Source organism: Serinus canaria, chromosome 1A (genome assembly GCF_022539315.1).
Source record: "Serinus canaria isolate serCan28SL12 chromosome 1A, serCan2020, whole genome shotgun sequence".
NCBI lineage: Eukaryota > Metazoa > Chordata > Aves > Passeriformes > Fringillidae > Serinus > Serinus canaria.
In genome coordinates, this window is record NC_066314.1 from 61,639,234 (window position 1) to 61,656,333 (window position 17,100).

Sequence of the window (17,100 nt, forward strand, 5' to 3'; positions counted from 1 at the left end):
CTCTTTGCTCTTGCCCAAAGAAAATAGCAATAATAAAATATTCTATTTTCATACAGCTCTACAGGTGATCTTTGTGTACTTAACCAGACCACAGCATAGAAAACAAAGCCTTGCTTATTGCCTAACAGCATATATATGTTTTATGATTGGGGCTGATAATAGATAGGAAGATCAAAGTCTTCTGTGAATTGACAGCAGCACTGTAAACAAGGTGAAAGGGTTTGCAGGTGTTTCCCACGTGGATGTTACACAAAAACATATGGCCCTTTGCCATAAGGTACTGTGTGTGCTCTCCACTTTTCCTGTGCAACAAGGCAACGTTGCTGTGAGCTTGCTCAGAGGGCCTGGCCATGGCTCAGGAGCTGGGAGATGCTGTGGGCAGCAGATGACCATGCAGTGTGGCCAGGATGGTCTTGGCAGCATGGAAAGGCTGATGCTAAATTGGTCTTTCAAATTAAAAGTAGCTGATCCTGATCTGAGAACAGAAATCAGCATTCTGGGGGGATCTCTGTCAAGCATTGGGAAGGAAGATGATTGCTGAAGTGTTTCAGGAGAGACTGGGCAGCCCAATGTGCCCCTTGTCTCATCGCTCCTACTTCAGTTCAGAAGTTGCAGCTGGGCTTGAGATGGGTTTGGCAGGCATCTCTTACCTCCACGGGTTATCTTCTGTGGCCCTGGCCATGGCAGGCACTGGGTGTGGGGTTGAGAGACCCAGGCCACACCTCTGCAGAAAGCCATGGGTGGTGCATGAGCAGACCTGCAGATATCATTGCTGGACTGCTGTTTATTCTTGTGGATAAAAGATGTCTTTAGAGAATGATTAAATCATTGTAAAGGGGACTGCAACGTCCTGGGTGAACCCTGAACACAAGGTAGCCATCTCTGTCTGTCTCATGAATTGCCTTAAGAGGGGTGCTTGTCTGCTCTTAGGAGTGAAACTGCTGCAGCTGGGTCTGGAGGGTGTTTGTAGCCTCTTCAGTTATTGAAACATTTCTGATAAAGTTTAGCTTATTTTGCCCAATACCCTATGAAATAACCACCTCCTGGACCTGCAAACCCTTTGGTAAATTTTACTTTTTCCATTGCTTCTGGGAACAGACCCATGGCCTCTGCTGAATGCTTGTGACAGCCCTTCTGCCATGACATCCTGGGGATGATGTGGCACGAGGCTGCTGGTTTGTGCACTGGCAGCCTGCTGGGACGATGGCTCCTCATCCACATTTTCATCTGCTGGAGGAAGCTCACCCTGTACTTGTGCTGTTTATGTACTGGTATCAGGTCTTTCCTGCCTCACCTTCCCATGGACCTAAAGCTACTGGTCTAAAATGCGAAGTTCTTTCACTGCTCTGGAATTCAGTTTAAACTGAATTGTAATGGAAATTGCCTCAACAGTATAACTTAATTAACCAATGCCTCGTCTACACAGGAAAATTTCCTTCCACGTGTGGGTCATGACACTTATTTTTGGTGGTGTGGCAGTGTTACAACTGATTTCCATGTGGACAGAGGTGCATCGCCCCAAGGATGTCCTGCTGCATGTGTGAATTCTTGCTTCTCTGCAGGAGCAGGCTAGGTATTCCCAAGTCTTTGCTTTATACCCTAAAAGCCCTGGATGAAAATATTATAAAGTGTTGGGTCAAGCAGTGTAATGGTACTGTAGCTAAAGGTAGGACTTCAGTGTGTGAATGAGCCCTGTGGAAAGATTAACCTAGGAAAAGTTAATAAAAAGTGCTGTCCTAAATTATTCATGAATCCATTTGCAGTGTACTTGCCCAGAGGCTTTTGTTTTTCTCAAACTCTTATTTATTAAAATCTGACAAGAATATCAGGTTTTGTTCAATAATAAATCTAAGTCTACGTGGGACCAGTGATATCCTCATCCAGTAATACAGAATCAAAATGAAGTTACATGGCAGGGGTGAATATGTTATTTACTTGGGAAGAATAGATTATTGTTCAGGAGGATTTTATCTTTTATTTGCTATTTTGAAACAAGTGAAAAAAAAAACCCAAAACACCTAGCTGGGAGATAGCCTCTGGTTTTGTGACTGAGGCCTTGATCTTGCAAAGGATATAAAATATATTAAAACTCAGTTAAGCATCTTTCTGGCAGCTTTTCAGGTTCCAGACCTGTGTTTGCTGAATGAAATAGCTCGGGTGATCTTGTTTCACAGTTAGTTCTACTTGTCCTTTTTCCTTAACTTCAGGGAAAGACCATGGAAGTGTAATGCCTTTGGCTTATGGATTTTGACGTCCAAAGTATGCCCGTACACAGACTCATCTTTTTGTGTCCCAGAAAAGGTTAGAAAGATTGTATACAGAAAGTAGGAGAATGGAAAAAAGGCAGGAAGAGAGCTTTTGCTGTTTGAGATCCAATAATGTGTGTGCTTTATAGCGGTCATTCCTTTAAAAAAGGCAGAACTTAGCTTAAATTTAAGTAGTTTATTGTTTGTTTTTTTTTTTTTTGTTTTTTTTTTTTAGCGTTTTCAATTTATTGAGTGTAGGGGATTTTTTTCCCTCTTCTTTTCCTTCTTTGCCCTAATTTATAACTGCATAAAGAAAGAAGCAGGTGCCTATAGCTAGAAAGTTAGTGAAGGGTAAATAAAAAAGAAAGAGCTTAGCTGTGGAAACAGAACTGGGAGTTCGGGTGACTGGTCTGAGTTGGAGGATGATGAATGGATTTGGTTAGCATAAGCTTGGCTTGTGAGTCACTTTCTCATGAAAACAGCTTGAGTAGGAGATGCTCCTGTCCCAAATTTTTAGTCCTGAATGCTTTCAAGCAGAAAGTGCACTGTGACATAAAGACTCCTGCTGTGAGTAGCGTCCTGTTATCCCAGTGGACAGGAGCTGGAGCTTTGCAATTTCCCAGGTTGGAAATAAACTAGAAGTGTGTCTCTCTTACACACACAGGCTTTGCCTGATGTATTGTGAGGTGCCCCTTGCTGGTCAGAGTTAAGCTGTCTGGGTGGACATAACCAGCTTCTGATTCAGATTTGGAATCTGATGTCAGGAAGCTGTTCCCTGTGACAAGCTGTTTGTTGCAGGATCATCAGTCACTAACCAGTAAATGTGACAAGGAACTTGCTAAACTTGGAGGGAGAAAAAGAAAAGCCAGGTGTGAGCATGAGAGGTCAGTATTTGTGGCTGGTCATTCTGGTGAGGTTCAGAGCAGCACATGCCTTTGCCTTGAGAGCTTGTGTTGCTTCTGATGCCAGAAAAACTGTACAAAATACATGTAAAAGTTGCATGTAGGGCATTATCCACTTCTGCTGAAGTCTGTGATCAAAACTCTCTTTAATCTGAGGCATCAGCTCTTTTTTGTGCACCTATGAAGATTCTGAATAAAAGTTTGACCATTACAGAGAGCTACTTTTGCTGTGATTGAGCAAACTGGGAGGGGTGAAAAAGATTTACCCTCATAGGCCACACCACTTATATCTAATGTTCCAGCAGAGCCTGTGGGTTGCATTTGGGAAATAAAAGTTCCCTCTGGAAACCCACGAGAGAAGAAAAGATGATGTCTTCCTTTCTGAAGGAAGGAAGGATTGTGTTCTTTGCCATTTTTTTGTTACAAGTTTGGGTGGTAGAGAGGTCAAATTGGACTGTGAAACCTTGCTTTGGAATCAAGATATTTGTCTAATTTGTTTGCCCTTGAAGAAATCAGGCTGCTGCAGCTCCATTGCCATGGGAACCCCTAGTTACTATATTTAATTCAGTCCAGGGTTTGCTTGTCTATTCAGTTGTTGGAGTGTAGACAGGTGATAAACAATATATCAATACTGAGCTGTTTCATACCTAAATGATTAGGCATGGATATTACTGTCGTATTGCAGCAGCTGTGGTATTGCTCTTGTGTTCTGCCATGAGCTGCCTGGCCCTCCTGTGCCTGCCTCCTACCTCTTCTTCCTCTCTCCTGCTGGAGAAAAGACAGTGCTGCCTGAATAGATTTTCTGGTCCTGAATAGATTTTCTGGTCCAGTGATCGACAAAGGTAGGGACTGCAAGCAACCTCTGCTTGTTGGTTGTGCTTCTTCCTCCCAGAGCAGCCAGCCATGGAGTGCCTGTGGGCCTTGGAAGAAATGGTGCTGGAGTAGGGAGCTCTGCACCCCTAGAAGCTGTAGGGTTGGGACAGATCCCAGTGACCCTGCAGCATCCACAATGGTGTGAAGAACCAGAAGGGCAGACCCTGGCTCCACAAGGTCATATTGAAATGGGAGCAGGGAGGTAAAGGGTGTACAGGCAGACACACCCCTATCACCTGCTCTTCTTCTGAAGTTTTACTAATTCCCTTGGACTTCGTAAAGCTTTTTTCCCCCCTTTTTCCCCCCTCCCTGTTAGTGTAATGTAAGGTTTGTCCATGGCAGTGCAGAGCCTGAGATGCACTCAGTTCCAGTGCCAATAGAAGTGGTGGAAATGTGCTTTACTACAGTCACGCTGGGGGGACTTCTGGAAGGACTCATTAGAGGCAGGGCTTAGCCATGAAAAGACATTTCATAAAGCTGATGGCAGGAAATGCAATTTTGTAGGTCTTTCATGATTATTTCAGTTGGTTTCTAATGTTTTCCTCCTCTGCAGTTTGGTTTAGTGAGACTACATCACTTTGCACAGAATTCAGAGTGAGCAAAGAGTGTGCAAACCCTGTATGTTAAAGTGCTGGCTGAGTATTGATTAATCAGTAAAAGATTTTAAGCTGTTTCCTTTAAATTCCAGGTCCATGCATCTTAATTTAACAGTTGGGAGGGCTGGAAAGATACTGCTTTACCCAAGGAAGTACATTTTCTTTGATATTTGTTCACTGCAAGTATATTCAAGCAGAAAGAGATATTTTAGGAAAGGAGATAATTTTCTGTGGTCACCATCCCCTAAAATTATTCTTTATTTATTTCTAGGTATTACATTGGTCGCCAGATGTTTGTGGTGGTCTCCTCACCAGAGATGATCAAGCAAATCTTAGTGTCAGATTTTAGTAACTTCACCAACAGAACTGTAAGTACACATAAAAGTTGCCTTGTGGATGGAGTTGGTAGCATTGCTAATTCCAGCTCAGACCAAAAGTGGCTACAAGGAAGCTGGAAATAGAGGCAGAATTACATCATGGTTCAATAAGACCTTAAGCTATATACACTCAATATATACATTCGAATAGTCAAAGATTCTTGTACCATAACACCCTGAGGATGAAAGGGAATGTCCTTAGAAGAGACACACTGTCCTTGTGACTAAAGCACCAGATGGATGTTGAAGAGAGGGTTTCAATATCCAGTTTTGCCACTGACTTCCTGTGAAATCTTGAGGAAATCACTTACTCTCTTCCTCAGTTCTCAGTCTGTAACAAGGAGATGGTATTATTTGCTTTCTCCCACACATGATCTGTTTTGTGCTTTTAGACTTCACAGGGCAGGAGCAGTCTGCCTGGGACCAGGACATGCCTCCCACAGCTATTGTGTATTAGTCATACCTGAAAATAATAAATAGCAAAGGAGGAAGTTGGAGTTAGCAAAAATTTGTACATATGCTCTTGATTACACTTGGAAAGCTCATATTCAGGAGGTGGTTAGAGCAAATAATGAGGGTGAATGGCCAGAGTTCCAGCAGTTGCCCAGCATTTTACGAGGAAATACTGCCACAGTGTGCTGCCTCAGTCCCATCCATTCCCTGCTTCCCTCTGGGCCCTTTGTACACTCAAACCTGCTCAAACAACCTCACATGTATTCAGGAGGGGTTTTTGTGCCCTTGGAGAACATTTTTTCTCTGATCAGCTGTCTGTCTCCTCTGTCCCTCTGATCCTCTCTGCAACCAGTCTGTTTGCAAACTGCTTGTCACCTTTGCTTGCTTCTTTTGGTACATGAGTTTCATCTTGACTGCCTATATCTTACTTAATAACTACTGGTGCCAGCTGCCCCCCATTCTGCCCATAGCTCACACTTTAAAGGAAGAATCTATTTTTTGAGTTCTTAGGCTGAAATCCTTATATATGACTTCAAGGGGCTTCTCCCCATTTTCTCTATATTTGAAGAAATTTACCATCCCTGCCCTTCTTCCACCCCAAGCAGGAATCCTATTTCTTCCTGTCTATAACTTTCCCCTGCTTTTCTTCTTCATATTTGGTAGTAGTAGACTGTACCCACTATACCTAGCAGTAGCTGGTGATCAAATAACACTTCCCTGAAATTAGAAATCTTTTCTTTGAGGGGCTACTCAGAGATTTGTTCTGCTCTTAACTTCAGTCAGCCTGGTCATTTGGATATATCTTTCTCTGTATTGCCACACTTCTCAGTTAGTGAAATTTTTCTTCCTCTCCAGGCCTTTTGTGTTCAGAGGTTTCTCTCTCTTTCTTGTGGTTGTGTGTCCATCTGTCATGGTCTGTCTGTAACATTTGTGTTCCTCTCTAGAATTCAGGTAGGTTATGTCACTACAGGTCCTCTTTCCCTCTCTCTCCTTTTCTTGTTCTTCATTAGATCTGTTAGCTAGAGCTGTCTCTGCAGGTTCACATCTTGCCTTCAAAGCTTGACTGTCCCCTGAATCATTTGTGACTTTCCTATACAATGTCCTGCTTTATTGATGAGGAACTGAGACATAGAGTGACATCCCTGCCACTAACCTATGTCAGATGAGAAAATTTAACTCCTAGCTCTCCCTTTAGCAAAATTAGCAGATTTCCCCCCTGCACAGGGTTGCTATTTCTGTCTTGCTTAATGCCCATGAGTCTAAGTCAAATGATCTTCCTTCATCTTATATGCTGTCATCTGCTTGTTCTGTGGTCTTCTCACATTGCCACAATCTTTGATAGTTTCTCACTTTCCACTTTGTTCTCCTCTCTTCCAGCCATTGCTTTTCACTTACTGAAAATAAGGAGCCTTCTGTTTCTGGGTCTTTCCATATTTAACCCTGGGATCTTTCCTCCTCTGGAGTTTTCACACAGGAAGCTGTTTCCTCTTTAATTTGCAGTCAGGACTCTTGGGGAAGTATTTGGTTATCCTGTACACTGGTAATCCTACATGAATATAAATAATGCTGGGCGGTAGGTAAGGAAGGCCAGTGGAATTTATTCAGATGTGATTTGGGTTGTATGCAAATAATGATTGAAAGGTGAGAGTGAGAAAAGCACTTTCTAAGTAATAGAATTCTTTCTTATCACATTAAATACTGACTGAATAAATGTCATTTTAAGACTTTTAATAGGGTTGCTTCTGTTTGTATATTTTAAAATTATTCAAAGCAAGCTCCTCTGCTTTGAGTGAAGGTTTCTGTTTGCTAGTGGAGAATTCAAAATGCTAAGAAGATCCCCCTGCTTTATTTTATGAACTCCTCCCCCAGTGAAGAGTGGTTATAGAACTGACTTTGGAGTCAGTGCTGTTCACAAAGCTAGGCAAATATATTCCAGTCCAGGCATGGCACATGCTTATTATTTCAACCCAAAGCCTTTTTTTTAGTTTAAGAGTATCAGCCTTTTAGGCTGAGAGGATGGGAAAGCAGGTGAGACCACTGGGTTTGAACAGGTCTTAGGAAAACACACTTGTGCTTTTCTTTTCAAACCTCCCCATGTGCATTTCCAAAATCAAGATTTGTACTTCATCCACCATAGTGAAATGTGAGTTATCTAACCTAGAATGCCTCAAAGAGAGGTTATTCTCTCTGTAGCAGTTGTAGCAACTGTGTGTTAACAAATTGTCACTGAGTTTCAGGATGTTCAGGACTAATTCTAAAAGCTAAGTGTAGTAATACTTCTATTCCCTGTTTATTTTGCCGCTTTTTCAATTAATTGTAAAATATATACATATTTGATTAAGAAACAATGAGAAACCAAACTTGTGAAGGGCTGAAAACAGTGGATTTATTTGTAGAAGCCAGTAGGGTGATGATGATTCAGTGAATTCTGACATTTTTTATTAAAGCTCTCTGTAAGGTGATGTCATGCCTTTGAGTGCTCGTCAGTAGGATGTCCTTAATCTGGGATTGTGCACTTGTGGACTCCCTTCTGGGAAGTCATCAGAAGGCCTTTATGGAATGAGAGTGGTTTTAATCTGCTGAGAAGATCCTTTTGGAAGCATCTTGTGTCCTGTCTCTGCATCCTGAAAGACCTAGACCATTTATGCATTTCTCACACATTGAGCCTGTCTGCTCACTCATTCTATAGACAAAGCAGATCTTGCTTGTGAACACAAGCTAAACTACTCTTCATTTTATTTCCCCTTTGATATTATATATTTCATATCTTTGCTATGGCTATCTTTTGAAAATTGCCATAAGAAGTCTTTTCTATTGCCCCATCATCTTCTCTTGTTTCTGAATTACTGGTTAATAATTCTTGCAAAAGAAGTGTTTGGTGACTGCAGATCAAATCTGCATTAAGGTTCTCTTCCTTTTAGAGCAAGCAACTAAGTCTAGCACACAGGCTGTTACTGCCTTGTAGGCACAGGGTATGTGTATTGTGAACTGTGTAATCACAGGAAGGCAATAATGACACTCTGCTTTCCCATTTAATTTAGTCTCAATTAACATAAGCGTTAGAGCCATTCAAAACCAAAAATGTCTGCTGTAATATACCTTCATACTTGAGGCATATGAAGCCTTTTTCCCATGTTTTTAATTATAGCTGAAGAAGAAAATATGAAAATTACTTTATAGACCTTCTGTCAAAAAATATGGAATTAATTTTAATTTAGGTTAACCATGGAAACCTCAGCCAGCATTTAGGCAGGGCTGTGCTGAAGTAAATGATACCTTTTTCTCACAACTGTGTTGTCTCTTGAATAGAAGCTTCCTTTTAAGAGCACTAAGACCATTTTTAACTTCATTACTGTGTTGCAAGTGAGATAGGATTATGATGTTGTTGCATTCTTCCAGGTGGGATAATGATACATAATCTGTTTTCAGATTGTTTTTAATTCTGCATTGAAAATTTGTTTTTCAATTAGTACTTGAGAATCATTAAAGTGTACTTTTAAAAATGTAGGAGCAGAATGTTAAAATGAAACAATGTGAAGAGAAACATTACCTGGTACATAATTCAAATAATTCAGATGGCTGTAAAAATATTTCCTAGAAAAGTGGATTCAGTGAGCCCTGAGGCAAAGGTAGGTACTGGCTAGCCAAGGTTTGCCAGGAGTCAGTGCTCTGCCAGGATTCATGTGTCTATCACAAGTGGAAACTAGTGGTTGATTCAAACCAAATCCTTAAATCTCCCTGCCAACCAGCTGGGGGAGAGTGACATTTTTAAATTCAAAAATCTACACCAATTCCAGGCACTGTAAGAAAACATCACTGTTTTCTCATCAGAAGCTTTGCTGCTACAGTGGTAAAAATAATAATGGATTAACAGCAAACAATGATGAAGTGGTAAAAATAAGAATGAAAAAGTACCAGGAATGAATAGAACGTGATACAAAATCCTTTCATCCCTTTTGAAGGAAAAGTGAGTTGCTTGAGCTTCTTTTCTTTTTGCTTATCTATTCTTTCTCTTCATCTTTGAGTTGATCCACATAAGATCTGATTATTCTTTTCACATGTATAATTTGTCTGTTACACTAAGCTGTTTCATCATCATCATCTATATTTTGGTAAACCTATAAAGCTTCAGGCTTACCTAGAGCATTAAACAAATAAAATTCAACTACCAAGTAGGAAAGAACCTATTTTCTGCATTTTGTTCAGTTGTGGTCCAGGATGCCTGACATATTTGTGAACTGGCTGTTTTTCTGGTCTCTTGCTAGAGGAAAGAAAACTGTATATTACTGTATCAAAAGATCTATCTAAATTTGATACAAGATGCCCTCCAGAGGGCCCTTCTAAACTCAGCCATCCTGTAATTCTGTGAATTTTGGGTCAAGACCTCAGTCAGCAGAAATCAACATATTAACTTTAAATGACTCTACACTGACTGATAATGATTGTCTCCAGAGCAGGACTGGGATGTTACAACTGGCTTTGAAAAGCTCAGCTGAGGAGCTGGCTGGTGTGCATCTGTGTTCTTCACCTTTTGCAAGTAAGGCATCACATGCATGTCCTCTGCAAGATCTTTCTTTCTGCTTTCTGCCTTGACTTTTAGAGAACAAGCATCAGCCCCACTGGTGTGCTGGCTTTCAGTAAAAAGTGGTAATTCAGTTGTCTATCCAAACCCGGAGTCTAATCCAGTTTATGGGCTGGGCTGTTTGTTCCATCTCTCTCACAAATACAGTTTTACAGTTTTGTTTTGAAAAATGAACCCGCCAACATGCTCATATGTTGTCTCATAAGGGATGAAAAGTTCTACAGTGTTGCCAAAAGAAACATAGGCATGCTGCCTTGACCCTGTACCCTTTGGTTGTTTGGTTTAGAAATGTTTCTTTTCTTCAAGTTAAACTTCCTAGGATTATTTCTGGTTGTGTCAATGCCATCGTCATCCTTTCATGTGAATTTCTTTGTTTACTTAGAAATTATTGTTGTGAAGTTCAATGAATTCAGTTTGTAAACAGATGATGAATGAACTTCGCTGGAAGCTTACCTTGACATGGGCACAGGGTTTGGAGCACCAGTGACACAGTGAGAGCAGGCAAGTCACTACTTGGAAAATGAGTCAAACAAATGAGAAAACATCACATATATGCATACATACATATATATATATAATGATTTATTCATTTTTCCATGCTTTAAAATGACCATTCAGTGGGATGGCTTCATACACAAGTGATGATCTGGTGTGTGTGAATAGTTTGATTTAGTTTGGTTGTGATATTTAGTTTTAAATACATGCTGGAGTTTGTGGCTGCAAAGAGAAGGAATGTGCTTTATATTTTTTCACTGCTTCATTCTGTTTAGATTTTTTTATTTTCATTTTTCCACTCCTTCATCCTGTTTCATCTTGTTTTTTGTTTGGTTAATATAGGACATGGACGGTGACTGGCATTACACCTCTGGAGCCAACATGTCCCACATGATTAGTTGCTACTTCTGCATGTGAGCTTGAATACATATCTGTGTGTATTTATGGATGCATAGAGATGCATATATATTGATTTGGGATCTCCTTGTGATTTGAAAAGAGGCTGAGTCTCTACTCCATTCTCTAGAGCACTGTAGACATCAATTGTGTCATTTCTTATTATGGAAATGTCACACAATATGCCTCTTTGTGCATGGCATGGTGGCATTTCGGTTCCTGATGCAGTAAAGCCATCATGCCTGGTGGCAGGCTGTGCCTTTAACATCCAGTTGTTTGTGATACAGAGCTGAGGAGTTCTTCCCTCCCTCCCTGCCTTTGTAGGACAAATCCAAGCATCAATCCTGCCACATGTACAATAAGCCTTGGTCTCACTGAGCTGAGAATATTCGGTGCTTCCAAAAATCATTCTGTGCCTTGGGAGGATAAGTGAAAAGGTGACCAAGCAGTGAATTTATTAAGATTTACTTTTTTTGCCTACCAGTTTTATACAGCTTCTAGATCATAGCTGTTTGAAATCTTGTCTGGTACAGCACTGGTGAAGAAAGGGAATCACGTCAGCAAGGAATGAATTTGGCTGTATGGCACTTTTCTGTTTAATATTAATTTGACTGCATATTTGTGGGTGCTGTTGCACAGGCACATGAGCCCAGATGCCTGAATGATTTTCCAGTGCCAGGAAGCTGAGCAAGGGTTCTTATCCTTGTTTTGACCTGATGGTTTAGGAACACTGAGGGTAAACAACTCTAACATCTGCTTTCTTTCCCAAGTGTGTCCCATGGCTGTCTTCTAGACCTACTAGAATACCTTTCTAGCTTGGTCAATATATATGTAATTATTTTGCTGCCTTCTTTACCTCATAAAATCACTTTTAATTTAGGATTTCCTTTTCTCTTTCCCCTTTTTGCTTTGAGAGCTTGCAGGTTAATTTTTCTGAGCAATTAAATTCAGTTTTGTTTAAATGTTTTAAAGTAGCAGTGCATATGCTTGCAGTAGGCATTTGAAAATTAAAATAATAAATATTGAGAGGGTCATTTCTTTCACACTGTGCAAGTCTTTTTATGCATGCACAACAAATTGTCCCTTATTCCCCATATGCTGAAGCTAATAGCACAAAACTAATGTTGTCAAATGATCACTGCTATTGGCTGTAAAATTAATCAGACTTTGGCTTCAAGAAAGGACTGATGTATTAGTAGACTGTGTTCTGTGAGCCACCTGATCCTCTGAAATCCCAGTGAGAAGAGGTCTGGTTTTGTGATTTGGGCTCTAGGTCAGGATTTAGGAGCTCTAAGCTCAGTTTTTGGCCTTGCTACAGAATTCCTGTGTTCACAAGGACGAAGCACTTAGGAAGTGCTTTGTCACCTTAATAAATGTAAAAGAGTATGTTGGGGATTTCCAGCTGAACAGTATCACTAGTGCATGTGAGTGCTTCAGGACTGATGGAAATGGGTGAGATTTGGTTTATCTGTTAATTCAAATGGTTATGGTGGGAGGGTTTTCTGTTTGTTTTTAAAAGAAGCTTCAGAAATGCAGATTAAAAAGTTGTAATGAAAGGTCTTCACCCCCTCCCCCCATTCCCCTTTTAAGTAAGTTTCTTCTTTGAAGTATTAAAAAAAGCTAAAGTAGAAATTTAGCATTATCAGATTTAATTGAGTGTATTTGAGGATCATCATCTTGAGTTTGTGATTTTTATTTGTGATTCTAATTCAGAACAGGAAACCAAGTGAAACCTGTGTCCTGTGAAGTGGGAGAGCTTATTTGTCTTTACCTTTGGAACGCCTGGCCCCTGCTTCTGCTTACCTATTGCCCTGGTTCTGGCCAGGAGAGGGTTAAGTTTTTTGAGTAGCTGGGGGGTGGCATGGCCAGGACCCTGAGGTTATTTTATGTCACATCATTGCCAGGGGTGGGGAAAAGGGACTCTCTTCTGGAGAGAAGGGGCTCCTTCTGGTCAAGAAAATGTGGTGGAAGGAGCCATCCAGTACTGTTTATTTTCAGGATGTTTCCATGTGAATCCTTTCTTTTCTTGTACTCTCTCGCTGGTATTGTTGCTGAATGAATATTGTTAATATTCATTTTCCTATCTCACTGCTGGTTCCAGTAAATTACTCTTTCTCAACCTGTGATCTTTACCTTTCCTGCCTCCAGTTCCCCTCTCCATGCTGCTGCAGGGAGAGGGAGAGGGGAAAGCAGGGGAGCAGGAGTGTGGCAGCATGGTTTGGGGGCACAGAATTGGGGAGTGCCACTCCTAAACCACAACTCCACAATCCATAAAAAGATGGCAGCATTTGCTTATGTCTATGCACGTTCTTACTTCTCATTTAATTTAGGGAGCCATGACTGTGTATTTACACAAGTGTGTTTATTCTGTCCAGAATTGGGATATTCCCTTCAATGGGAGACTTTGTTTTCTGTTTGCCTCTCATAGGAAAGAGGGTGAACACAGTCTCTTCTCAAACATTTGACTATTCAATAAAGACTTGTGAAAGTTTTGGAAGATATAAATAACAGTAGGCTGGAGTGCCATGGAACAGCTTACAAGCAATCCATCTTTAAACACTGACTGTAGTTAAGTCTCATTAATTTGAGGATGGTCCTGTTGACTGACTTGAAGATACCCTCTAATTGACAATGTATTTCCTTTGAGTGGTGACTTAGGCAGTTTGCTGTTTGAGGGAGGTTTCCTGAGTTGTTGTGCCTGGAGGAAGCTCTCAGCACATTCCCCAGCAGTGGGGGACAAGCTGTAGCTGGGTTTGGAGAAAGCCACACTTCCAGGCAGGATGCTATTTTAACTGGCTAACATATTGTTGTGTAGGTAGGTCATATGAATTTGTTTTCTTGAGAGTTATGAATCTCTAATTGAGTAAATGAGCACTAATATTTTTCACATTTCCAGGTAAGATTGCAAATAAAAGTGGCTGATTTCCCCGTGTGAAGGGCTGGCAGTGAGGGCAGAAATGCATCGGGTAAACACAGATGAAATACAAAATAAAAACTTTCCACCTTTTCTCTTTTCCAGGTGTGGGTTGTCTGTTTTCAAATGCTATGGGCCATAAACCTTGGCAATATAAAAGCAATGCAGTTGACTGTAAGGAGGCTAGAAGATTTAAAAACAAGTTTCCTCTTTCCTTGCCCCCCCCACAGAGAAATGATGAGTCAGCATGTTGAGACCACAGCTGATGCTGAGATTCACAGTCCTCTTATTTTTCACAGGAGTTATTATGAAATGAGTTATTTTTCAGCATGGGTCTAAGTATTTGAATCTCTCCCTGAGTCTTTCTCTGGTTTATTAATGGGTTGCAGTGCTGCCATCACCATGGTATCCTGCTACCTCTTCCCCTGTGAAGACTGCAAAACCACATGATGAAATTTACATTTTTAATTCTCCACTCTCCATGCCTGTACACATAAAAATGCTTTGCAAAACCACGGGAGGACACAAACACAAGGACAATCCAGCATCAAGAAACAACTTGGGTTGCTGTGTTGTTTTGTTAATTTTGAACCCTCTCCCTTTCTGCTGTTATACTGCAGCCATCAGTGGTTCAATACCTGCTCCTAGGTAGACACCACAACACCAGATGGATTAGGTACTTTACAGCACTAATGATAGTGGCTGATAATGTGTGCAAATCTCCCTTTCACTGCTTGTTCAAGGCAGTCAAGAAATACTGAATACAGCTGTACATAATTACACTTCTTTTGAAGCTAAATCAGCCTGTGAAATTTCTGTTCCTGGAAAATGGTCAAAATTAGTCAATAAAAAACCCAACAAAACAAACAAACAACAAACCCCAAAATCCTTTGCATGTGCTTTGTTAGTGGTATACTGTGACATTCTGTTTCCAATTCAAGGCTTCCCTGCCGAACTATTGAGATTTGAAGGGTGGGGATGGGAAATACTGCATATTGAAACTGTGAGAAGGTGATTTTGCTGCAGGTGCATGAAGATGCTGATTTGACAATATGCAGTGCATATGCACTTGTTTATGCCATCAGGAGTTTGTGTAGGACTAAGTATGTGTGTGTCCTCATGTGTTGCAGGTATGTGAAGGGTCACTCCCCCTTTTTACCCATTCCCTGTTCCTTTCACATATTTGAGTTACTGTGAGGTCAGCTTTTGAAATTATCTGTTTTGGCTTGTTTATCCTCACCTCTGTTTTCTTCTGCATTCAATCATTCTGCAAGATTTCCTTTTCTAAACAACTGAAGAGGACAAGACCAGAGTATTATTAGCTTTTGCCTTCCCTTCCCCCAGTTTTTTTCTCCTGTTGAAACTTGCCAATCACTTTTGAAGCCTACATTGGGCTTTTCTGCAGCACAGGAGATATCATTAAGGCTTTAAACCCACTAATGAGGGAAATGTGCGCTGCTTGAAGGCTCCTGCAATATTAACTACATCCAATTATGTTAGGTAAATGTATGAGTATAGTCAAAACAGGATGAAAGCATATCTTTCTATTCAGGCCAAAAGCAGTCTTCTGAACCAATCTTTCATCAAACCTACATTGGCTATTTATTTACTGGGTTTGCAGCAGGTTTTTTCTTTTAATACCAAATAATAACATTGAAGGGAAACAGCACTTACAGGCAGGAAAGGACAATCTATTCCTTGGGTTCTGTTCCTTGTTAAAAGAACATGTTTTACTGTTGGATAAAATATGTGAAATCTTAAGTCTGATTAATGTTTTTTTCTTGTTTAAATACATTATTGCTTCCTTATCTAATGCTTCCCTTAGCTGACTGTGTTATGAGTAGGTGAAGTGCCAATGCAGTGTTTGCTGGTCTTTGCTGGACCTGACCTTTGATTTCTGTTGATTTCTTGTTTTTTTTAAAGGGAAATTCAACTTATCCTACTTCTTTGGACATTCCCTGTGTGAATATTTTTTTGGGACACTTAGTCTAATATCACAGGTTTTTACCAGTCCTTCATTTCTGACTTCTGAAACTGTTACTTGACAGTAGTAGATTGGTTGTTAGGTTTACAATTTTCTTCATTTTCCCTATTTTTGACATACAGTAGAGTGTCATGTCCTTTGATTCTTGCCTTTCCCACTCTGCTTTTGTTTAGAAGAGTAATTAGTTTGTCACTTGTTAGAGAATTGACACAGGCTCAGATCACAGCATCCGAGCTGGCCTTTTTACACGCTTGAGCAGTCAGAGTTCAGACCCAGTACTTTGTTTTCATGTCTTTAACCACACTGGAGGTAACTCAGCTGCTGGTGTGCAAAAAGTCCTTTTGAAGCATCTGATGCTACAGGAACCCTCTTAAGTCTATAAAAGTGGTTTTTCACAGCACAGAGGAGTGATTCACATGAACGTACTTGAGAGTGTGGTAGTTCAGCACTGGTGTAGAAGTGATATGGCACTATGTAATATTTGAATGGTTGTCATGCACCATGCCTAAGTTCTGTTTAGCCTGGTTGAATATCCTCTTTCAAAGGTGGCCAGCAGCAGAATTCAAAACAGAACAGCAGGGCAGACAGTGACAGTAATCTTCCTTCTGGCTTATCTGCTGGGCCTCCAACATCCAGTGCTGTGGTGGCTTCCAGTGCCAGAGATTGCATCTGAGCATCATTTCTCCCATTCACTCCACTGGCCACTATTCTGTTCCCACCCCATCCTATTTTGAACCCTTTCTATTAATGCTAATGCTAGGAGGTGGGGGTTTTTGGTTTGGGTTTGTTTTGTTTTTTTTTTTTTTTTAATGGATAAGCTTTTTGTTTTGACTGTGATAGTTCTGTCTGGGGGCTCTTGTACAAGTCCATTCCTCTTCAGTGAGAGTTAATGTGATACATGTGGGCAATTATTATGCTAATCCTTGAAAGATTTTGCTCTTCATTTAAAGTATTTTAAAGGTGGCATTATATCTTCAAACTAGTGGGAATAGTTCTCTCTTTAGATATTCATTCAGATATCTTAATCCATTTGTCTGCCTTTATGTTTATATTTGAACTTAAAAGTATGAAAGGTCCTTTTTTAATTTTTTTATTTTTTGATATAATGATAATGTTCTTACCTAGCACAGTGCTAACAACCTTTTGTTGAGATGTCTTAACTGGACTCACCATTTCCACAGCAAGGTCTGCAACATGAATCACATGGGCATTCCTCCTCTGGTCCAGCTCAGAAGCTAATTCATCTTAGTTTATGTGTCAGTGTGGACTTTTTCAAAACCAT

General features: G+C 40.4%; 1 protein-coding gene across 4 annotated transcripts in view; it reads left to right on the forward strand.

The window, feature by feature from the left end:
* The window catches only part of TBXAS1 (thromboxane A synthase 1), a 239,627-nt gene that overhangs the window by 108,253 nt on the left and 114,274 nt on the right, over positions 1 to 17,100 (forward strand). For all 4 annotated transcript variants that reach the window (XM_030238652.2, XM_050970055.1, XM_009094179.4 and 1 more), the window contains exon 5: positions 4,889 to 4,985. In XM_030238652.2, the coding sequence (XP_030094512.2) occupies positions 4,889 to 4,985 (97 nt within the window). The remainder of the gene's footprint in view (positions 1 to 4,888; positions 4,986 to 17,100) is intronic.